This window comes from Anomaloglossus baeobatrachus, chromosome 5, assembly GCF_048569485.1.
Source record: "Anomaloglossus baeobatrachus isolate aAnoBae1 chromosome 5, aAnoBae1.hap1, whole genome shotgun sequence".
Classification (NCBI taxonomy): Eukaryota; Metazoa; Chordata; class Amphibia; order Anura; family Aromobatidae; genus Anomaloglossus; species Anomaloglossus baeobatrachus.
Genome location: NC_134357.1, coordinates 444,236,995 through 444,262,104, shown reverse-complemented (window position 1 = coordinate 444,262,104; position 25,110 = coordinate 444,236,995). Strand labels below are relative to the sequence as shown.

Below are 25,110 nucleotides of genomic sequence, written 5' to 3'. Positions count from 1 at the left end.
GTATGTGATCCTAGACTAAAGGCCCTCGTAATAATAATTTTATTTCTATTGCGCCAAGATATTCTGAAGCGCTTTACAATTTAGAGGAGATATTAACAGACAATATCAGACATTACAAACCCTCTGGCGTTTTCACCTTTTTTCGACGCTGCTCTGGTCCCCAACATCTGACTGGCCGGAACGCCGAAGTTATGTCACAAGTAGATATGGGGAAACCCACAGATGTTCGGGTCCGGCCAGACTTTTTAAAAAAATAAATTTGGTTTGTTACCTGATTTGAACCCGAACATCTGCCCAGATGCCGGACCCCATATAAGTCTATGGGGACCAGAACATTGTACTGTAAATTGGTGGTAGAAAAAGCTAGGGGGGCAGCAAAGCAGGAGAAATATACTTACCGAGACTCCCGCGCAGCTGTAACATGGCATCCGAGTCCGCTCATCAACTCTCATACATATTCACTGCTTCCCCCACCCACAGTCAGTCCTGGCGTCTGTGATTGATTGAAGTCACAGTGTGCCCCCACTCTGTATGACAGCATCTGTGATTAATTGTGATAGTCAGTGCAGATAAAGCAGATGGCTACAGGCTGCAGCCCCCAGTCGTGTGCTTATCTTGGCTGTGTATCAAAATAAGAGGCCCTATGCAGCTTTTTTTTTTATTTAAATAGACAACATTAACTATTTGCAATTTCCCCCCATTCCTCCAATTTTGGTACCTAGCCATAATAAAGCCGACAGATGGGGTGTGGTATTGTCAGGTCTGGTTATTGCCCCATCCCCCGTCTAAATATTGCAGCCTGCAGCCACCAAGAATTGTCGCATCCATTAGATGCAACAATTCCGGCACTTTACCTGGCTCATCCGGATTGCCCTGGTGTGGTGGAAATTGGGGTAATAAAAGGGGTTAATGACAGCTCACAGCTGCCAGTAAGCCCTAGATTAGTAATGGGTAGGGGTCTGTGAGACCCCCTATTACTAATCCTGTAGGTGAAAAGAAATAAACACAAACACCCCCAAAAAAATTCTTTGAAATAAAATACAAAAACTCCACCCTCTTTTTCCAATTTATTAACTCCCTTCCAAACACCCAGGTAACAGGCTAATAAGTATTTTGGAGTAATATTCTTTACAACAATTTATCCGGTAGAGATCTTTTCATTGACAGTTCTGAATATCTTCTCATTACAGATAACCACAATGGAGAAGAACCTGAAGAACATCGAAGAGGAGAACAAGGTTATAGAGGAGCAGAATGAGGCTCTGTTTGTAGAACTTTCCGGGCTCAGCCAGGCTCTTATACGAAGTCTTACCAATATCCGCCTTCCACACATGGTGAGCGACTCTCTTCTCTGCCTGCACAGCACCCTCATCATTTGAGTAGATATTCACAGATATGTAGTTTAGATATCGACTTTTGCATAGACTTAGGGAGAACCTCATTGTACCTACCCCAAAATGGTACCAGTAAAAAATGACCACTCATACGGTTCTATCAACGGGAAAATATAAAAAAGTTACAGGTCTCAGAAAATATACATTTCCGAAGTTTTGCTTCAGCACTAACCTTCAAGGGGTATTCCCATCTTCAAGATCCTATCCTAATATAGTAGGTGTAATAATAATAATAATAATAATAATAATAATAATAATAGCAAATACCTCCAATTAGAAATGTAGTATAGTTCTCCTGATTCACTTTGTCGCTTACCTCATGTTTAGGGTATGGCTGCTTAGGTATCCATGGTTACGACCACTAATATAGTGACAGTTTGTTAGTTGCTAGTGCTCGTAATCGTGGATGCGCGTCATAACAATGTCACATGGGCCCATGGAACACTAGTTCTGACATAGCTGGAAAAGCAGCGGAGGTGTGGGGGCAAACATGCTGAATGAGAAGAAGTTCTTCTAGTAGTGGACAACCCCTTTAAGAAACTGCAAAATATTCAATCATTAGTATAATTTTGGCGTATAGGTAATTTTGATGAGGAATATTTATATTTTATTATTAATTTCTGTATTTTACTTCCAGGAACCAATCAGCGAACAGAACTTTGATGCCTATGTGACCACCCTGACCGATATGTACAGTAACCAAGAGTGTTACCAAAACCCAGAGAACAAAGCATTGCTTGAGAGTATCAAACAAGCAGTGAAAGGTATCCAGGTGTAATGAGGGGATATCAGGACACTCCCGTCTAGTATTCAGGTTCACAAGCCTTGTGCTCTGTGCATTGAATCACACATTTAATGGACCAAAATGAATTCAGAAAATAAATCCCAAAAAAAGATGGACAAAGACTGAACTTATAACTGTATATGGAAGCCAGACAGGAAGTTCGGACGCATCCAAAAAAATAAAAATAAAAAAGAGGTGTACCTAATTGTATTTGGCAGAGGCCATTGACAGTGAATGGGCTCAAGATGTCCAGTTGTGGTGTATAAAGACACAAAGGAATCAATTCTCTGCAGCAAATCCCTGAGGTTTGTACATGGACCAAACTTATCCAGAAGCCAAAATGGAAGCTTTATCTCTGCTGACTCTGTCTGGGCCATTTCACTCCTTGTGTCTTTTGGAAAATTACCTGGCAAGGGAAGAAGAAAGACAAGTATTATGAGAAGAGCCGTAACTATTTTTTTTTTTTCACAAGAAACATTTGAAGAGCAGTTCTTTAATTCCAACAGAAGCGCAAAGGATTAAAGGTTCTCAGGGAAAGCTTTTGGAGTTACCAACTGCATAGTCCAATTTTTTTTTCCCTTATTTTTTGTGTCTTAACCCTATTGTAAGCAGTTGGAGGTCAGAAACTGGCTGTAAAACGCGTGAGAACTAGCTATAAAACGCGTTGGTTGCGGACCACTCTGGTGGGATGGCCAGCTCGCGTCATGTTACCGTGTCTAGAATATATTTTTTTTTTTAATTGTGTTATGTCTTCGTCCCTAGTGTGCTGCAGTGCAAGAAATGTAAAGCAGAGTGGTATATATACGCCCTTCAGGAATGGTGGTGTGCCTTTTGGGGTTAGCGCTTGGCTGATCCTATCCAAAATTTGGCATGACCATGATCACCTTGAAGACGCGGTTGTATAAATCTTCGCTGCCGTTGACATGCTGAAGTCTCATGTGCTGAAATATTTAAAAAAAATAATTATTTTTGGGAACATTTTTATTGTGAACACAGGGAATATTTTATGTCTTTTTTAATTTATCAGTTTTAGAAATAAACAAAACAATTACAGATTATTTTTTAAAAATCCCATAGTAGAGCTATAAATCAGTTATTATGTGATCAAATTTCTTCTTTTACTCAAAAACTTTCTTAAACTATAGGACCCAAGCCTTTTTAATGCTAATTTGTTTTTTTCATCAATTGATCAATTAAGAAAACAATAATCCAAACAATAAGTGACGAGAGAGAAAACTTTTTTTTTTCCTTATTTTTTTAAGAAATTATTTTACGGAGATGCACTAGTCCACACCACTATGCTTAAAGAATCATTTCTTCTCATCATATGTTTTTATCCTTTTTTTTCCATTTTTCTGTGAGTAATTGTTTGCATGGCATACAGCACTAAGGGTTTATTTTACTATTCAACCTCTCATTGTGCACTTTAAGACCTTTTGTGGATCCCAAGTAATAGCCAGTGAAAGAAATCAATTAGTGCACTGAGGCTTTCCGTGGAAATTCTGTACGTAATTGCTTTCCATAGTGCAGAATATTAGCAGGGAATACTTTAACTACATAGCACTGGGCGCATAGGACTCTCTGGAAAAATCAAAAAACTATTTCTAGATTCTGTGGTGTTGGAAAATTCGATGTATTTTGCAAATTCACGCCACAGCCCTGCTTTTGTATATAAGCCCTACCCTGTTTGTGAATGCATACCAGTTTATTAGATTACCCGTAGAACGGCTGCACTTCCACGGAAACACTATAGATCTAGTTTTAATTATCGTGTAAATTATTTCATTTTTGGGGGGCAAATTCTGTTGTAATTTATTCATTCAAACCATATGTTAACATTTGATATTTATTTAAAGTTTACGTTAATCTATTTTATTTTTTGTATACTGGACACCACATGGTAATAAGGGAAAAGAGCAAAAAGAAAAAAAAAAAAGAAAAAAAAAAAAAAAAAAGAAAAACTTGAAAACAAATAAAAAAAAACTTTTGACAAATTATATTCCATGGGAAAATAATAATAAAAAAAAATAACGCTATCTACAGCTAATAGTTTTGATGAAACTTAGTTATTTTTTATATATTTTGTTATTTATTCTTTTAAAACAATGGGAATTTTTTTAAAAATATTTTATAAAAACAGGAGTTTTGATATTTTTGTTTATTTTAATTTTATTGGGCAAAGGGAAAGCATAGAATTTTTCTTTTGTTTTCTTTATGTTGTTAATTGTTTTCGGTTAATTTATGTAATCCCTTTCGTGGCGGGGAAGACTTCATCGTTGCTTTGCAGTCTTCTCTACCACGAAAAGGCCACAATATTGCAGGCACTGATGACAGTATATGAAATGCTGTATTTATTTATTATTTAAGTAAAAAAAAAAAAAGAAAATGAACATGTGAACTTGTTGTATATTTATTTTGTCATGTTTGTGAGTCTGTTATGTGATTGTTTATGTGAAGAAATTCCTGTTAATATTTAAAGTAAAATAACAAAAAAGAATAATAATAATATTAATAATAATATTAATAATAATAATAAAAGGTTGCATTGAAGGCTGATGCAGACTAGCTGTTGTTCTGTGATAATCTTTCAAATACTGTGAATCCGGCCTCAGGGAACTTTCAAAAACCAACCTGACTTCACTTCACAAATAAAACTCACGTTCTACTTGTGGATATCTGTCTTTTTTATTGTTATTTTTGTTACACAAAATATATTTATATAATCGGTTTTACTTGTTAAAACAATACAAGTTTTAAGGGTATCTTTACACTGAGTTTTATTAAGAAGTTTTGAAGTAGACCAGTTCCAAAATGTATCACAATGAAAAAACGCTCCAAACGGAACCACCCCAAAGTCTATGCAGACTGGAGATTAAAATTAGAGAACAATGTAAAATCACTTGCAACAACCCATCCAATCCATACAGAGAAAGAACTCAAACCATAGATTTTCATAAATTTAGTCAAGTGTAATAATTAGAGATGAGCTAACCTAAACTGTAAAGTTCAGGGTATGTATCGAACAGCGGGTATCTGGGTCTCTAACTTGAACATTGACTTTCGGGTGCTGTACGTATGCTAACCACTCGATTGTGCATTGAGGTGCTCTGCTACACTCGGTGCTCGGCCCAGTGTGAGTCGCTTGCAGTCTCTGAATGGTCTCACTGGGGGAAAAAACAATGTTTTCGAATGCTGTATCACAAAAAAAAAATCCTGCCCTCCCTTCCTCACCTGGAAATACTCTGTTTATGGCTGGTTGTATGTGGCTAGAGAGCCGAACTGCCCAATCATTGACTTCCATTGGGGTTTAGGCTCAAGTTCAAGTCAAGTCCGGGTCCCGAAGTGAAGTTTTAACTAAAGTCCAGCTGAGCCCAACGAACCCCAACTTCCACGGTCTCCTCATCTCTTGTAATAATGAGAAATGATCCAGGGAAAAAGTATTGAACACTTACTGAAATGTATTAAATTCTTCGTACAAAAGAATTTGTTGGCATTAGAAGAGTTCAATTTTGGTCTCATCTGAGCAGACTATATTCTCCCAATATTTCCCAGGCTTGTCTAAATGTTGTTGAGCAAACTTTAAACGTGCTTCAACATGCTTTTTGTTCAGGCCATGGATTTTAAGTGCATTACTTATTGATTTTTTTTCTTTGAAACAATTGTAAGAAATAAAGAAGAAAATTGATTTGTTGAGCTGGACTCTTTCTATTACTGTTAAAACATTTGTACCCGTTGATTCCAGGTCTTTCTGTAGCTTTTCACAGGTGGTCCTTGGCTCTTGGACAACTCTTCTGATAATTCTTGTAACTCCTCTGTCTGAAATCTTGTTGGGAGCACCTGATCGTGGCCTGCTTATGATAAATTTATGTACTTTCCACTTTCAGATTATACTGTAGGCTAATAGTGCACACTGGAACCTTAAGTAGTTAAGAAGCCACCTTATTATAGGCCATCATTTGAATCAGCTAATTTCTCTGACGCCTCATTGGGGGACACAGGACCATGGGTGTTATGCTGCTTATCCATAGGAGGACACTAAGTAGATGCAAAGATGTTAGCAACTCCCCTGCAGTATACACCCCCTGGCCCAGCCAGGCTACTTCAGTTTTAGCTTAGTGTCTATAGGAGGCACATCTCTGCAGACTACTGCAGCAAGAATTTTTTGTTTTTAGAGGGCGACGGTTCCTTCGGGGACCGATTTCAAAAAACCATCAACAGGCAGAAACGCGGAGTATCGCCTCCCCGTATCCCCTCCTGCGACGCTGGATCCTGGGCTGTTACTCACTGGACGACAGGTCTCATGGCACTGATTTTCCAGAACCCAGAGCGGATGAAAACTTCCTCAATCCCTCTTGCAGGCTCTGAGTTGATACACGTTCTGCACCAAGTGTGACCAAGCATCAGACTGCCATCTCCACAGGAGCTGAGGTGAGATCATTCTGATTTTTCCAGAGCACAGAGCAGATGAAAACTTCCTCACTCCCTCTAGCAGGGTCTGAGTTGATATACGTTCTGTGACCTGGCACAGCAGGCGTCAGAATCTGCACACTGGCTCCCTGACAGGAAATTGGAGCAAAGGTCACACTGACTGGATACACATGGGCTGTGATTGCAGAATCCTGCATAGCATTCCACCTGTGGCGGGGGAAGGGGAAAGCTCCCAGGACTCAGTGCAGCCGCAGCTGTGGTACACTTAGAGGTTTTTCTGTCCACCATTGTTGTGCAGGGCTAGAGGGGGGAAGGGGAGTCCCTTCCCACCATTTTTTGTTTTTTTGTTTATTATATTTTCTCATGCATTCTTGTCAGAGCTAAGCCCCATCCCCTCCGACACTCGATAAGCCACGCCCTCCCCCCACAGGATCTGCAGAGCATTGCTCCCTCTTGTTGTGATCAGAGCCTGTGGGCGTGTCTCAGAGTTGGCTTCCTCCTTCCCACAGGAACTGTGACACAGGAGGAGGGGGGGAGAACGGCCATCAGTGTTTTGGTTGAGTTATAGCCTCAATTGCATATTAGCTATGCAGAGCATTGCTCCCTCATTACAATCTGTTTGTGGCTCATCAGCCAGGGGCTGCAGTCACATGTTTTATGCCCTGCACAACTACAGCAACAACTATAAGACGCTGAGCTACTAGGGGATGATAGCATCTCTTCCTTCTGTGAGTCCGGTGCCCCTGTAGCTTATCCCCCCCGCCACCAGTGCAGCGACCGCTGCCAGCCCAGAGCCTACGGCTCCCAGTCCCCAGGAATGGGCACAGTTCCCAGAACCTGGTGCTGGCTATGCAACATCGTCCTCACACCCCTCGGGGCCCCTGGACAGAACGCAGCCTGATGACACCTCTATAGAGGGTCCTTCTGATAAGAATCAGCCCTCTGCTTCACCGATTGCAGATCAGAAAAAGGGCATGACCCCCATGGTTCTCCCTCTGGGGTACACAGATGGGGTTCTCCCACATGTTCCACAGTCTCTGAGGAGCCGGAGGAAGGGGAATGATGTTTGTACCGGGATGATTCCTTGGTTTCAACCTCCCCGAGTAATCAAGCTGCGATGAACCTATTGCAGCAATCAACCAAAACTCTGCATGTGGAAGATCTCCCATCCACTATTACTGACCCTGCGGTCTCCTTTAAAAGGGTAAAGAAACCTCAAAAAAAAGGATTTTAACGCCGTTTCGGTATCCGTAAACTCATGGAGTCCCGATACCCCTTTGGCTTAGCTGTCTCTAAGGGCTGGGCTGATCCGGCCTCAGTGGACCCTCAACCGGCTTCCGCCTGCCTGATGGACCACTCCTGGCTTTTACTTGATGGATCCTCCTTCAAGGACCAGACAGACAGACAAGTGGAGCAGCTCGATCGCTCTGCCTCGAGGCCGCGGGTCCCTCTCCCCTTCCGTGTGGGTCGCACAGGCACCAGGACTACCAGTTTCCCTCAGACCCTCACAGATGTAACAGTTCACATTGCTGCGGTGGCAGAGTACCTCATGCAGGCCTCCCTCGGCGCTGCTACCTGCGCAGTTATTGCCGCCTCAAATACCATAGCCATCCGTAAGGCCCTCTGGTTCCAATAATGGAGAGCGGACTTGGTCTCTAAGAAGCCTCTCACAGTACTCCTTTCCAGACCGATGGTTTGCCGATCATCTGGACAGGCTCTTTTTTTGACTGACGCCACGGGAGGAAAGGAGTACCTCCCCCAACTCTATCCCAGGATGTTTTTTACTAGACACGCAGGGCCCGACCTTCTCAGCCCTCCTCGAGTCCACCTCGTCCTGGCAGTCTAGACAAAGACCGAGGAGTCTCGTCCTCCTCCATCTGGGCCGCCGCCTCAGACCATAAATGGGTGTGATACCTTGTGTCTTCCGGTTACCACACTGAATTCTGGACCCGATCCCCTGGTCAGTCTTTTCTCTCAAACCCCCCCCAAAGGCTCCAAAACACCACGAGGCCTTCTCCTCAGCAATCCACTCCCTCCAAACGGCGGGGGTTATGGTACCTGTTCCAGACGGCGAGAGGTTCAAGGCCTTCTATTCCAACCTCTCGTGGTCCTCAAAAAAGGACGGGTCAGTTCGTCCCATCCTGGACCTCTAACACCTGAGCAAACATGTGCACGTAAGGAGATTCAGAATGGACTTCCTAGGGTCCATTATTACCTTTATGGTCGAAGGAGAATTCCTTGCCTTCCTAGCTATAAGGGACGCGTACCTGCACATACCCATCGCTCCAGCTCACCAAAAGTTCCTCCGTTTCGCGGTTCAGGACTTCTTTGTTTTTTTGTTTTGTTTTTTTTTCATTTGTGGCCCTACCCTTGGCTCTGCCACAGCACCAAGGGTCTTAACTAAGGTCATGGCTGCCGCCATGAGTGCCCTTCACGCCAGGAGAGTGGCTGTTCTGCCTTGCTTGGATGACCTCCTCATCAAGGGCTCAACCAGCGTGCAGATCTCTGTGGCACCCTATCCCGCTTAGTGCGGCTTCTGACTCCAGTCAAATCATCCCCGGTCCCGTCAAAATCCGTCACCTCCCTGGCCATGTCCCTGGACACTCTTCGGGGCTTGATATTTTCCCCTCAAGACAAGGCGACTGCTCTACAACAAGCGGTACACTGCCTTCTACATACTACTCCCACTCCATACGATTCAGTATGAGAGTGCTAGGTAGGATAGCGGCGGCTATAGAGGCAGTGCTGCTCGCTTAGCCACACCACTTCCCACTGCAGCTTGCGCTTCTAGCTGCCTGGGACAAGAGCCCCTTTTTCCTTGGACGAACTTTTCACCTGACACCTTCAGTCAGGTATGCGCTTTGCTGGTGGCTTCAGTCCTCTTCCATATCGAGGAGTTTTTCTCCCCCAAGTGGACTGGCTACTCCTGACCACGGACGTCAGCCTCTTAGTCTGGGGAGCAGCGTACTGGCTCTACACTGCTTTGGGACGTTGGACACCCCAGGAGTCTTCCCTTCCCAGAAATCACCCTGAAAATCAGTGCGATCTTCTCGCGCTCATGTCATTCCCCCCTTCTGCTAGCAGGTCGTTTGATTCGGGTCCAATTGGACAATGCAACAGCTGTGGCGAAGGTCAATCGGCAGGGAGGTACCAGCAGCAAGACAACTTATCTCGAGGTCCTCAGGATCCTCACCTGGGCCAAATCGACGGGGGTCTGTGTTTTCAGCGTTACACATACCGGGAGTAGAGAACTGGGCGGCGGACCTTCTAAGTCGCCAAGGACTGGCTGCCGGAGAGTGGTTTCTCCACCCAGAAGTGTTCCCACACATCTGCACTCACTGGAGTACACCAGACGTGGATCTAATGGCCTCAAGGTTGAACGCAAAGGTACCTGCATTCTTAGCCAGGTCACGTGATCCACAGTCCATTGGGGCGGATGCTCTAGACTCCTGCTGAATTAGTACAATTGCTCATGGCACCTCGTAAGCATCCCAGACCTGCTGACCCAAGGGCCCATTTCCCATCAGAACTCCAGAGCCCTGAAGCTGACAGCCTGGCCATTGAGACCTGGACTTTAAAAAAAAGCGAGATTCTCTCCTGCGGTCATCTCCACCATGTACAGTGCCCGAAAGCCGGCCTTCGTCCCGTTTTTACCACCGTACGTGAAAAACTTTCCTTTCCCAGTGCAGGGAATCTAATGTCCAACCTATGCCTCTGGCGATCACCAGAATTCTTGATTTTTTTTTTTTTGGCAGTCAGGTTGCAAAAGGGGTTGGCCCTCAGCTCCCTTAAGGGGCAGGTTTCATCTCTCTCGATATTCTATTAATACCGCCTAGCTTGCAATCCGCAAGTCAAGACTGTCCTCAAGGGTGTTTTCCATCTAGTTTCCCTGTATAAACGGTCGCTGGATCCATGGGACCTCAATCTCGTTTTGGACGGTATCCAGAGGTCCCCTTTTGAACCTCTTAAGGAATCTTCTCTTGCTCTTCTCTCCTGGAAGGTAACATTCTTAGTGGCGATTACGTCCATCAGACAAGTTTCAGAACTGGCAGCACTCTCTTGCCGTGAACCCTTTCTGATCTTTCATCAGGACAAGGTGGTTCTATGCCCCCTTCCGTATTTTTTTCCGAAGGTTACTTCCCCGTTTCATATGAACGAGGACATTGTTCTGTGAGGGCTCTCAGATATTATGTACCTAGGACAGCCCCTTTAGGAACATAGACTCCTTGTTCATCATTCTTGAAAGGCCTAAGAAAGGAGAGGCAGCTTCATAGGCAACGCTGGCTCGCTGGATTCGCTTTGTGATCCAGGTCTACCGCTTGCAACTCAAGCCCATTCCTAGTGGGCTGCGGACTCATTCCACGCGATCAATTGGCGCCTCTTGGGCCATTAGGCATCAGGCTTCAGTGGAACAGAGGTGTAAGGCTGCGACCTGGTCTTGCCTACATACTGTTTCAAAGCATTACTGAGTCCATACCCAGGCTTCGGCTGAGGCGAACCTAGGTAGGAAAATTCTGCAAATGATAGTGGAGTACCTATCTCAGTAGGCGCTCCTGGCTATCTGGGACTGGTTCCTAGTCCTTGGGTTGCGTTGTTTATTGTTTACCCACCCATGGACTGCTTTAGGACGTCCCATGGTCCTGTGTCCCCCAATGAGGCGTCAGAGAAAAACGGATTTTTGTGTACTCACCGTAAAATCGTTTTCTCTTAGCCATCATTGGGGGACACAGCACCCTCCCTTTTGCCCTGTTGGGCCTTAGCTTTTTTCTGTCTCAGTACTTTTTTGTTATGAGTATTCACTCACATTTTTTGTTACTTGTTCTCCTACTGCTTTTGTACTAAAACTGAAGAAGCCTGGCTGGGCCAGGGGGTGTATACTGCAGGGGAGGAGCTAACATCTTTGCATCTACTTCGTGTCCTCCTATGGATAAGCAGTATAACACCCATGGTCCTGTGTCCCCCAATGATGGCTAAAAGAAAACAATTTTACGGTGAGTACACGGATAGACCGAATAGAAACAGTAAGCAAGATGTTCAGCGATGAAGCAAAAAAACAATCCAAAATAGAGTTAAAATCTCACATTTATTGTAGAAAAATTATAACACCTGTGCACCAGACAGTACAACCAGTGAGCATAAGAACCCAATGCATTTCAGCCAGGCTCAGCCTAAGGGGCACTTTGCACACTACGACATCGCAAGCCGATGCTGCAATGCCGTGCGTGATAGTCCTCGCCCGCGTCGCAGGTGCGATATCATGGTGATAGCTGCCGTAGCGAACATTATCGCTACGGCAGCTTCACATGCACTCACCTGCCCTGTGACGTAGCTCTGGCTGGCGAACCGCCTCCTTATTAAGGGGGCGGGTCGTGCAGCTTCATAGCGACGTCACACGGCAGGCGGCCAATAGAAGCGGAGGGGCGGAGATGAGCAGGACGTAAACATCCCGCCCACCTCCTTCCTTCCGCATAGCCGGCGTGAGCCACAGGACGCAGGTAGGAGATGTTCCTCGCTCCTGCGGCTTCTCACACAGCGATGTGTGCTGCCGCAGGAACGAGGAACAACATCGTAACCGGTATTTCCCAATTCATAGAAATGCCGGACCCTACACCGATGATACAATAACGTCGCTTTTGCGCTCGTTAATCGTATCAAAAAGGATTTACACACTACCATATCGACTGCGACGCCGGATGTGCGTCACTTTAGATTTGATCCCACCGACATCGCAGCTGCGATGTCGTAGTGTGCAAAGTGCCCCTTAGTCATAGTAAGTCACTGACCATGGCAAGTAACTTACCATGACTAAGGCCGAGCCCGGCTGAAAAGCATTGGGTTCTCATGCTGACTTTTTGGTGCACAGTCTTTATAATTTTTCTACAATAAATGTAAGATTTTAACTCTGGATTGGATTGTTTTTTTTGCTTCATTGCTGGATATCTTGCTTACTTTTTCCCTGTGTAATTTCTTTTTAATACAAAACTAATTTATGGAAATCTATGGTTTGATTTTGATGCCTGTGTGGATTGGATGGATTGTTACCGACATCTGGTGAGAAATTCATGTTAATAGCACCTTTAGAAATATATTTACTTAGAAAATTGGTGACGTATTCAATACTAATTTCATCTGCTGTATATATACTACAGTTCAAAAGTTTAGGGTCACTTAGATATTTCCTGATTTTTGAAAGAAAACACTTTTGTTTTCAATGAAGCTAACATTAAATTAAACAGAAATATACTCTATACATTGTTAATGTGGTAAATGACTATTCTAGCTGCAAACGTCTGTTTTTTAATGCAATATCTCCATAGGTGTATAGAGGCCCATTTCCAAAAACCACCACTCCAGTGTTCTAATGGTACATTGTGTTTGCTAACTGTGTTAGAAGGCTAATGGATGTTTATAAATCCCTTGAAAACCCTTGTGCAAGTATGTTAGCACAGCTGAAAACAGTTTTGCTGATTAGAGAAGCTATAAAACTGACCTTCCTTTGAGCTAGTAGAGAATCTGGAGCATTACATTTGTTGGTTCCATTAAACTCTCAAAATGGCAAGAAAATGAGAACGTTCATGTGAAACTCGACAGTCTATTCTTGTTCTTAGAAATGAAGGATATTCCATGCGAGAAATTGCCAAGAAACTGAAGATTTCCTACAACGGTATGTACTACTCCCTTCAGAGGAGAGCACAAACAGGCTCTAACCAGAAGAGAAGTGGGAGGCACCACTGCACAACTGAGCAACAAGACAAGTACATTAGAGTCTCTAGTTTGAGAAATCAACGCTTCACGGGTCCTCAACTGGCAGCTTCATTAAATAGTACCCGCAAAACGCCAGTGTCAACTTCTACAGTGAAGAGGTGACTCCTGGATGCTGGCCTTCAGAGCAGAGTGGCAAAGAAAAAGCCATATCTCAGACTGGCTAATAAAAGGAAAAGATTATTATGGGCAAAAGAACACAGACATTGGACAGAGGAAGATTGGAACAAAGTGTTATGGACAAACGAATCGATGTTTGAGGTGTTTGCGTCACGCAAAAGAACATTTATGGGACGCAGAACAACTGAAAAGATGCTGGAAGAGTGCCTGACGCCATCTGTCAAGCATGATGGAGGTAATGTGATGGTCTGGGGTTGCTTTGGTGCTGGTAAATTGGGAGATTTGTACAAGGTGAAAGGGATATTGAATAAGGAATGCTATCACTCCATTTTGCAACGCCATGCGATACCCTGTGGACAGCGCTTGATTGGAGCCAATTTCATCGAACAACAGGAGAATGACCTAAAGCACACCTCCAAATTATGCATGAACTATTTAGGGAAGAAGCAGGCAGCTGGTATTCTATCTGTAATGGAGTGACCAGCCCTGTCACCAGATCTCAAACCTATTGAGCTGTTATGGGAGCAGCTTGACCGTATGGTACGCAATAAGTGCCCATCACGCCAAACCAACTTGTGGGAGGGCTTCTGGAAGCATGGGGTGAAATATCTCCAGATTACCGCAGCAAATTAACAGCTAGAATGCCAAAGGTCTGCAAAGATGTAATTGCAACAAAGGGAGCATTCTTTGACGAAAGCAAAGTTTTAAAGGAGAAAATTATTATTTGAAGTAAAAATCATTATTTCTAACCTAGTCAATGTCTGGACTATATTTTCTATTCATTATGCAACTCATTTGATATATAAAAGTATGATTTTTCATTGAAAAGACAAAATTGTCTGGGTGACCTCAAACTTTTGAACTGTAGTGTATATTGAAAAGAAAAAAAAACAAAACAAAATAAAAAATAAAAAAACTTCAAATATTCTTTGCACACTTCTCATATTAATTCCAATGAAAATTTCACATTATTTATGCAGCTGAAGATTTGAAAGTTTTAAAAAAAAATCTCGATGTGAAAAAACTAAAGTGACACGTCACATTTTTTAGGTGTATTCCTCGTGGAATCCATTACAAACGTAAACGGAACCTGTCTTGTCTCCAAACTCTATAAACTTGCAGATATGGATTTAATCAACAAGTTCATAGCATTCTAAAGCTGTGCGTTCTCCTCAATGAACATCCAGGAGGAAATTAACTTAATTTCTCCTGGTAGACTGCAGTTTTCAGTCATAGAAATGTGCTGGCATGGCTATAAATACGCGCTGTCACACTGACTTATAGCTGTCTCTGCTGCATATCAGTGGAGTCTGCTGTCGGTCAATGCATCGGGCTTGGGCATGCTTACATCCGCCGCTCAATGCATACTGATGCCACGCTGCCACACTTCTATAACTGAAAGCCAGAGGCTGCTAGGAGGAATAAAGTTTAATTACTCCTTGTAGCAGGGCTTTCAGTGCAACATGAGAACCCTATTAACCCCATATTTGCAGGTTAATAGTGTTTTGGCACGTGATTGATTACTGTTACGCTCACCGAGGAGCGGCGAGCGTCCGGAGGTGGACCCACTAGACCGTGCACTGGACTCCCCTGAGAAGGCGACCAGCAGCAAACCCCTATTCAGGGACTGTGCGGCGCCTCCCCAGAAGGCCTAAATGCACGGCAGCCAGGAACCGGTAGTAGGAGTCTCTGTAGGGCCAGGTGTAGCAAGGTTGTGGCTTCCACAGCCGGCAGAACACGGAAACGGCACCGGAGATACTCACAGCAGGTGACGTCCACAGCAGGTACGGTACAGATAATGTCCACGGCAGGTATGGCACGGGGACGTCCACTGTCGGTATGAGCGGTGACGTCCACAGCCGGAATGGTATGGATGGCACTACGGTGAGACAAGGGATTATAACCAGGTATAAATGCACAGAAAACAGATAACAGCACAAGGGGGTCTGGACACTGGCAAGGCTCTAATGGAAGCGTTGCTCAGGCACCTGCTGCTGGGGGAGGTGAACCTAAATACCCATTAGGCAACAGGTGACCTCTGAGGTCACTTCCAGAAAACGGGGTATACCGCTTTAAGAAAGGGGGCGTAGCCTCGCGCGCAGCCTAGAGTCACTTACTGCAGTTCTGTGTAAGGACGGGAGACAGGAAGAGGCTGCAGCATGCCTGGGAGCAGGACGTACAGCAGGACCCGGAGCAGGGGCAGCGCCTGCAGAGCCATGGGACCGGTAAGAGGAAGGCCGTCGCTGCCTGGGGCTATGACTGGGAGTGCAAGTGGGAGCCATGCTGGGACTGGGCAAATGTGAGGGAGCGCGCCCCCCACGGGGTCTGGTGGGACCAGGCATTACAATTACTTTTAAAGAGAACTTGTCAGCAGGTTTTTAGACCCCAAACTAACATTATCTACAGTATGTGAAGTCACTGTAATAATGATTATGTCATCACCTTTGTTTTGTAAGTCCGTGTCTCCATTTTATAGAAATCCATTGACAATTTTTTTATGCAAATGAGCCGCAAGTTCAAAGAGCTTCGCCCTGCATACAGCTCTCCGGCCTCTTTCCCCGCCTGCTGCTGACTTCCTGTCAGTAACTGACAGATCACTTTTCTCTGTCCCCTGCTGCCAACCCCAGAGCTTGTGCAAGCGCTGTCATACCTGAGGAGACGGGCGGTTGCATGTGAAGTTCTCGCAAGGTCATCAAGACCTTACAACACTTGAGCCCTCCCCCAGGAATGAAAAATAAACTCAGCAAACATACCTTAAAGTTTTCATTTCATCCGAGAGAATTTGCAGCCACATGGTAGCACTAATACGAAGGGCCTACAATAAGTATTTGACTTTACTCAGAACGAAACGAGATAGGATGATGAAACTTTACATTTATTCCACATACTCTCCACTGATGTTAACACATGTCTTCAATTGGTATTCCAAGTTCTGTAAGCCTAGCAAAAAGAAGGATTTCTGTTGTGCCTCAAACAGGCATCCGTAGCAGCCATGGCATCAGAAATGATGTGAAATTTGATACACTTGAGGTGTTTCTTCAGGTTTGGAAACAGAGGATAGTCGAAAGGAGCTAGATCTGGTGAATAAGGTGGATGGTCAACCAGCTGGAAGCCCAGCTCTGCCAGTTTTGCCATGGTCGCTTGTGCAGTGTGAGCGGAGGCGTTGTCATGCAGGAACAAGATTCCATTGGACATCTTGCCACGCCTTTTGGCCTTTAGAGCTTCAATTGGTCCAAATGTTCAATATAATACCTTACATTGATAGTGGAATCCTTTTGAAGGTAGTCCACTAGCAGCACGCCCTCCTTATCGCAGAACACAGACGACATCACCTTAGTGTCTGATTTTTGCACCCTAAACTTCTTTGGATGAGGAGAACCACTCTGCCTCCACTCTTTTGACTGCTCCTTGTTTTCAGGGTCATACAAATAAACCAAGGTCTCATCCATAGTGACCTGTCGATCCAGGAAGTTCTTATCAGTCCGGAAACGCTGATAAATGGACCGGAAAGTTTTCACTCGCATGCTTCTCGGATCTGTTGTCAAACATTTGGGGACGCACTTTGCAGATAGCTTCCTCATGTCCAAATGTTTATGGATAATGACACAAATACATTCACGGGAAATCCCCATAATGCCTACTATTGCTTTAGCTGAAATTCATCGATTCTCCAGTATGAGATTGTGCACAGCATCCACGATCTCCAGAACAACCACCACTCTCGGTCATCCAGGACGTTCCTCATCATTGGTGCTGAAGTGGCCCGTTTCACATTTGGCAAACCAGTTCTTAACTGTGGAATATGAAGGGCATTGATCTTCCAATGTCTGCGTCATATCACCATGAATATCTTTCATGGACTTTCCTTGCAGAAACAAGAATTTTATCACTCCTCTGCTCTCAGTTGCTGTGAATATTGCATTAGACTTAGCCATTTGTTTTCCCACATGCGTAGAACACTGTTGCCATAAACAACAAACACAAAATTTTGAAAACATATTAGACACATAAGGCTTTCATATGATGTAACATTTGTTACCATAGAAACAAAAAAATATCACAAAACCAAAGACTTATCAGTAGCCCCTCGTAGGATTGCTAGACCAGCCGGTAATGAATCCCACCTAGATCACCACAGGTGAGAAAAGCTCCGTTGCTTGGAATCAGTCAGGGATCCAGGTCTTGCGTCTGTAAACTGAGCACCAGCTGTATTTGTGACATCAAACTGCAAAGCACTGCATGGATGTTATTACAAATTGTGCTTGCATGGCTGGAATCAAAAGTTTTTGGTTCATTTAACTAAAGGAAGTAAATGCAAATGAAAGGAAGTAAAAGTGAATTGGAAAGACGTATGCTTTCTGAAAGAGCTTCAACAAAAAATGCACGCGATATCCACCATGGGCTCAGTTCACACTGACTTTGGGACAGATTTATCAATACTGTCTAACGTTAGACAGTATTGACCAAGAAAAACCTCTAAAACGTCACATTTATTGAGTTCATTAAAATATTATTTATAATATAAAACACTGAATTTATACCCAATTGTTTACGTCACTAACAAGTCGTGATATATAATGTGAGGTCCTGAAATTGGGCAGTGGACAAGGGGTGTGCACCACCTGTTAATGCTTTATAGGTATGATGATATGGGGATAAGGGGAAACGCGTTGGGATCAAGAACAGTCCTGGCAGGATGAGTACTGGGACATTCGGGCCCATCATATCTTTAATAAGACTCACTTTTCATGTATCTCCCTAGTTGTTACAGCCGTATAGGTAATTATATTACTGTGTATTGAGATTTTGAAAATTTACATGAGATCTGAGTTGTGTTTATTTGACTTATGACACATGACAATTTAATTTGCCCCAGCACACTGCACCTGGTGGTGGGTTTAGGTCTGTAATAGGAGACAGGGACTTAGAGGGCAAGCCGCCGAGGAACGGGGGGCACCCAAAAAATTAAGGTGTAATTGACCTCCGTTGCTAGGTAGGGATAAGTATCAGGGAACATCAGGCCCCCTTATCCCCATATCATCATACCTATAAAGCATTAACAGGTGGTGCACGCCCCTTGTCCACTGCCCTATTTCAGGACCTCACATTATATATCACGACTTGTTAGTGACGTAAACAATTGGGTATAAATTCAGTGTTTTATATTATAAATAATATTTTAATGAACTCAATAAATGTGACGTTTTAGAGGTTTTTCTTGGTCAATATAGTGATCCTCTTGACTATAAAATTTGAAATTGGTTTTGTAACGTTAGACAGTGCAAACTTAATAGACAGTCTTAAAACGTGCCAGATTTACCCCAGTGTTTGATGTCGTCGGATGAATCTGCCGAATTTTGAGACTATATACCAAATTATATACAGGAAATTTTAGTGATCCCTAGGTTAAAAAGAGCTTAATGCAAACGATTAGTATAAAATAATATTCTTATTAGAGTGCATTAAAAGGAAACTAAAGTACAGAAAACCTCCTATGAGGGAACATATAAATAGCCTGGAGAACCTAGGGAAAGAAAGGGAAATAGCAGTCACCATGTGGTGCAAAAGGTAGAGAGCATGAATGAACTAACCAATAAATATCCACACCCCAGGTTGCTCAACTTAGGTATTGGTCCACTGGAAGTTCACTGGAAGTCTCCATTTCACTCTTGCAATATCACTTCACTAAAATTGGGGTGTAAGGAATATGAATTGTGGGCCCAATTTTCTTCACGTTAACTGTGAATATTGGGGTTTAAGTAGACATCTTTGAACAGTTTTGATACAACTAACAACAGAGGAAACATTTTCCTGCTTTTTCCAACAAGGTGGAAAAACATGCCATACCTCACACGACTCTCTAGCATGGGTTCATGAACTGTTATGGAGGAGCGAACAGTGATCAAGGGGTTTTGGCCAACGCATTACCCGGAGTTTTCACATGCGATTTTTATCTGTGGGGAAATTTAAAATTGAAAGTGTACGCCAACCATCTACATACTGTGGATAAACTCAAGGAATACATCACAAACAGCATCCACAGCATCACTGTTGAAGAGCTGCAAGCAAAATCAGCCATCATGCTCCAACATGCCCAAAGGTGAATAGACATGAATGAGGACCACTTGCTTGTTCATCTTGAAATACTATCGCCAGAGGCAAGCTACTTTTCAATGGGCCACTCGATATAATGAAGGTCACGGAAGACACTTTTTGGCACAACTAACGTCAGAATACTGGAGTATTTAGCTTGAGAAATATGTCCCATCCTGTTGTGGCCTTAAACAGTACTGTAGCTTGTTCCCATTCACTTCAATGAGCGAGCTGCAGTACTATTCTCAGACACCACATAATATATCAAGCTGTGTCAATCTCAACAGATTGTAAAACAGCTCAATGATGGAGGTTCTGGGAGTCAGACTTGATAGGTCATCAGACAACAAAAAATCCCAGAAATACTTTTAAGGGTAACCCTTGTTTTCATTTTAATTTCATACATCAATAATAATCAATTTTGTAATATATCTTATCAGACAAATTTGCTTCTTTTTAAGAATTAATTAGTCATTATCAAACGTCTCAATTCTGACATAGATAGAAGAGGGAGGGGCGGAGCTCTGCCTCTAGCCCCTCCCTCCTCCCATCATCATAGAATCTCATCAGCATCAACTGCCATCTCCTATCTCAGTAATGAGAAAGTCCTCACTGAATACAGATTTAACCTCAGAATTAAGAATTTTAATAATGATCAATTCTAACAAAGAAAAAAGCTAATTTCTCTGATACGATATATTACACAGTTGCTTAGTTTCCTGAGAACTCTTGATTTATGAAACAAAAATTAAAACAACGGTTACACTTTTACCCCTTCACGAACTTGGACATATATACGTCCTAGGTTGTATCCCCCGGTAACCGCAGGTGTAGCACCCAGGGGGGGCAGGAGGAATCAGGCACGGGGCCTCGTACCTGAGTTACCCGTCACCGAGCTGGAGTGATGGTCTGGGATGTCGCGATGGCCTGCCCAGTTTTGTGTCCCGAGGTGTACACCAATAAGGAGGGAGGATGATGATTATTGTAGTAGGAAGATTGTCATGATGCCACCTGTGGTATGCGGCCAGAGATTAGCTGCCGCTGCTGTTGCTGTCCTCTGAGGCGGATGTAATAGCAGCAGAGATGGTGTCGCTCCCCACAGGCGGAGCGGGCCCCAGGAAATATGATAAGGCGGCACGTTGGCTCAGTGGTTAGCACTGCAGTCTTGCAGCGCTGGGGTCCTGGTTTCAAATCCCACCAAGGACACCATCTGCAAGGAGTTTGTATGTTCTCCCCGTGTTTGCGTGGGTTTCCTCCGGGTACTCCGGTTTCCTCCCACACTCCAAAAAAATGCTGATAGGAACTTTAGATTATGAGCCCCAATGGGGACAGTGTTCCTGATGTATGTAAAGCGCTGCGGAATAGGTTAGTGCTATATAAAAATAATGATTTGAAAAATTTGATGAGGGCAGTAGTGATGGCGATCGCCTTTGGCGCCGGTAATAAGAGTCCAAGTCAGACACTGCAGTTCCAGGTGTCTTTACTCACTCTTCGTGCCGTTCACCCGGGTAGTACTGGTAACTAGCTGGGATGTTCCCCGTCGACCTCGGATAAGTTAGAAGCAGTCATCGTTGTTTGAAAGAAAGTCCTTTTGAGAGTAATCCTTCCAGCCGTGGGGAACTCGACTGACGCTCCGCTCCAAGCCACAGGCCCCGTGAAGAGAAGAGAAGAAAGAGGTGATGGTGTCATGTCCCAGAACTGGTGTCCCGGGTAGACTGACTGAAGATTGTCTGAGTTTGCTCCTACTTCTACTCCAAGTGGAACCCGCCCCCCCAAGGTGGCTAGCTTCAGTGACCGGGGAAGTCCTATACCTCGTGATGGCCACCCCCCTGCCTACCCTGAGGCATCCCCCCTGTGAGAAGGCTCCTAAGCTGTATGTAAAGTGTGAATGTGGAACACTGGTGATTTACCCCCTCCTTACCCGAGGCGAATATCACACCTTAAATAAAGTGCAATACTCTATGGCGACTGGAGCCTCAGGGGCGCCATACGGGTTCCGGCGGTGAGCCCATGGTAATCCCCGCACATGTCTGCTGATGCAATTCTGACCAGAAGTATGCATACTTGTAGCAACATGACCGCTGTTCCCAGCTCTGTCACCGGAGAATTCTCACAGCGCAAGGTGCACATGATGTGAGGATTCACAAATCTGCAGTCACATAGAATGACACAAAGACTGACTGCAGATTTGTGAATATAGACCAGACAATCCCTTTAAGCAAACCTTACTTCTTAGAAGGGTCCTTGATTAGCGCTAGAGTCTGGGGAACCAGGCAGCAAATCCTCAATTTACCAATTTACCTACGATAGCAAACAGTCTTTAAGAAATAAAGTGCGAGGGACCATTATCACTTTGAGAGGCTTACATGTACATGCTAAAGCCATAAACCCCAACAATAATCAAGCCCTTCACTGTGAATTGAGATTTTTAGAGAACACCATTTTAGTTCAATCCTTTCATTAGTAATTTATAACACTGTTTTAAAGCCAAATTAGTTCAGAGATGAAAACATCTGAATTCAACTAAGTTTGTGTTGCTGAAAAGTAATGTGATCCTTAAATTTGCTGATTGGTTCTAATTTTCAAGATGCAGAGGAGGTTGTAATTACTTATGCCACCATTCATGCAGGCTTATAGAAAATTGTCTTTATTAATTCATCATTATTGCATTATACACTTTTAAGTCACAAAGGTGAAATTGAAATACCATGATTAGGAAAGCCTACAGCCTGTATTTTGGCTGCAGAATAGGAGATCAGGACAAGAGTTGTGTTCCACACATATGCTGCAATAGATGTGCATCACACCTAACCCTGTGGTTACATGGGAAAAGGTAATCTATGCCTTTTGCAGTCATGATAATCTGGAGTGAGCCAACAGATCACACTACCAAGTGCTATTTCTGCATGGTGACCCAACATTAGGAAAGGACTTTCAAGGAAGAAGTGAACTTTACAGTATCCAATCATTACATCCGTAATACGCCCAGTACCACATACAGAACAAGTGCCAGTTGCAAAACCACCAGAAACATTTTCAGTAGCGTCAAGTGAGGAAGAACAGGGCACTTGGTGTTATGAATCATCTTCCTCTGGAGACCCAGACTTTATGTTAGCAATCTCAACTGAACCACACCTTATAACACAAAGTAAACTGAACGATCTTGTTATACATTTGGGTCTGCCCAAGAGTAATGCTGAGCTCTTAGGCTTGAGGCTATACCAGAGGAATCTCCTAGCGGGAGATGTTCGGATTTCTTTGTACTGCAACCGTGATAATGATTATGTTCAATGCTTCTTCATGGAGGGTGAACTTGTGGCATACAACAACATCAACATTTTAATGGAAACTGTGAAGTTAAATCATAATCCATAGAATTGGAAACAAGGCACTCTCAAATGGTGATATAAATGAAGAATTTATTCCATAAGTCTTAAAGCAACATGTGACGTTTCGGCCGGGTGGCCTTCATCAAACAACTTTTTATTAAGACTGTCAGGGTAGTGGTAAAGGCAGTGGTATCCACCACTATGCTGCATATTGGTATGCAGCATAGTGGTGGATACCACTGCCTTTACCACTACCCTGACAGTCTTAATAACAAGTTGTTTGGTGAAGGCCACCCGGCCGAAACATCACATGTTGCTTTAACACTTATGGAATAAATTCTTCGTTTATATCACCATTTGAGAGTGCCTTGTTTCTAATTCTCTGGACATATGGTGTGGAAACCTACAAGTGCACCTCAACATCTCCTACACTGTGGTTGTGCCTTATCTTGCTATTAAAATCATAATCCATAGGCATGGAAACTCTTCATCTATTCGTCCAAAACAAGCCTAAAAGCCGTTTTGCTGCATAATGCCACTCCACTACCTTCAATTCCAGTTGGTTATGCAGTCCACATGAAAAATCTATGACATGAAACGTTTATGTGGTTTTGTCCTGATGAAGAAGTCTGTGAACTTTGAAACGTCGACTAATAAATACCGCAGTTATCCACACATCGCCTCCTGGATTTCCTTGTTCATATCATCGTGTCTTTGGCAGTGCAGTTAAATATCTATCTTCCATGTTTTTTTCTCTCTTTATACTTTATAATCAAAAGAATGAAACATTGGCTGAAAACCCTATTAATGTTCGGTCTTGCTTAGGCTATGTTCCCACTTGCACTGTGGCATTGATTCGGAGATTCTCTTTGAGGTTTCATCACTTTTGATATCAAAAGCGCACAACATAAACCCCTCAGTAGGGCTCCATATAAAATCAGAGGTAAAGTCATGCCCCATGTACCTCTACGTATGCTCCATGGTTATCTCTTCTTTACAGTTCAGAAAAAAAAAAATGTATAACTCTCCAGACACCATCCACTACTAGGGTCGCTGCTCCGATGGGTCTTACAGATACCATAATTGAAATAAAATAAAGGTATGTGGTAATAACCAGGAATAAAGGGCAATTAATGCTACTTATAACAGCTCCATGCCACTTCTGCATGTCCCACCACCGAAACTGTTGGTGCAGACCTTTTTTTGACGCTTTTGGAAAAGGAAGAGAAAACAAATTGTGAATTAAGGGCTGAGTCACTATCACTCCAACAAATGTATTGTGAAGTACAGCACAATTTGTTGCATATTGCAGCACAAATCTATGCCTTCTTATAGCGCATGTAAATTTAGGATTGCTAGAAGTCTATTTTATCAATTTTTTAGAGGCATGTAACAATTATGTTAAATCATTAAAGCAAAAAAAAAAAGACTACAGAAACTCTTCTTTTGTGGAGTTTTTGTTTTGGGGGATTTTTCCTTTTCCTGGAGAGATTTTTGACGTTTTAAGAGTACTTTTCCTTTTGTTTTTTTTTGCAGCTTTTCGATTGGAGAGGTTTCCTTCAGGATCCACATCAAAGAAGCCTCTTAAAAAATCACATCGAAATTTCCCATAGAAATTAACTGGAAGATTTTACCACAAATTTTTAAGAGGATCCACTCAAAAGTTGGAAAAGTCCAAAGTGTGAAAAATGTATTTAGATGTGCACTGCCTAATGAATTTGGTGCATTTTATCCTATGCGTGTATCTCGCGTGAGTTTCGCGGTGCATCACCCGGCACGGACTCACACTTAGCTCACAGGAGCGGGTCTGTTGCATGCATCTCTATGCAGCCGATCCGCTTCTGTGAGGATAGTGTGAGTTCATGGCGGGTGATGCACCGCGAAACTCGTGCGAGATACACACGAGGCAATCGCAAGTGTGACAGCGGCCTTACTATAAGACACACCAGAGATTTACACAGCAGAAAATAGAAAAAACAAATTTCCTTTTAATTAAAACTTCACTATTAGTGTAAAGAAGCGGAGAGGTCAATATCATTCATTTTAATACATTAGAGTAGAATAAGGTGGCAATAGAGATATTTTTGTTGTATATCTTCAGCATTGTCAGGTCCGTCGCGCTCCTACGCGTCCTCAGGCTCCCCGAGGGGTCACCCGTCACCATTAGCTGGCCATGAGGAGCGGGTTTTTACTCTCAGGG

The 25,110-nt window shown here is 43.4% G+C and overlaps 1 protein-coding gene across 2 annotated transcripts in view; it reads left to right on the top strand.

Annotated features, from left to right (window-relative positions):
* Positions 1-4,851, top strand: part of MYT1 (myelin transcription factor 1) — a 136,501-nt gene extending 131,650 nt beyond the window's left edge. For both annotated transcript variants that reach the window (XM_075350455.1, XM_075350456.1), the window contains 2 exons: positions 1,191-1,334; positions 2,032-4,851. In XM_075350455.1, the coding sequence (XP_075206570.1) occupies positions 1,191-1,334; positions 2,032-2,172 (285 nt within the window). In that variant the 3' untranslated portion in view covers positions 2,173-4,851. The remainder of the gene's footprint in view (positions 1-1,190; positions 1,335-2,031) is intronic.
* The last annotated feature ends 20,259 nt before the right edge of the window (positions 4,852-25,110 follow it).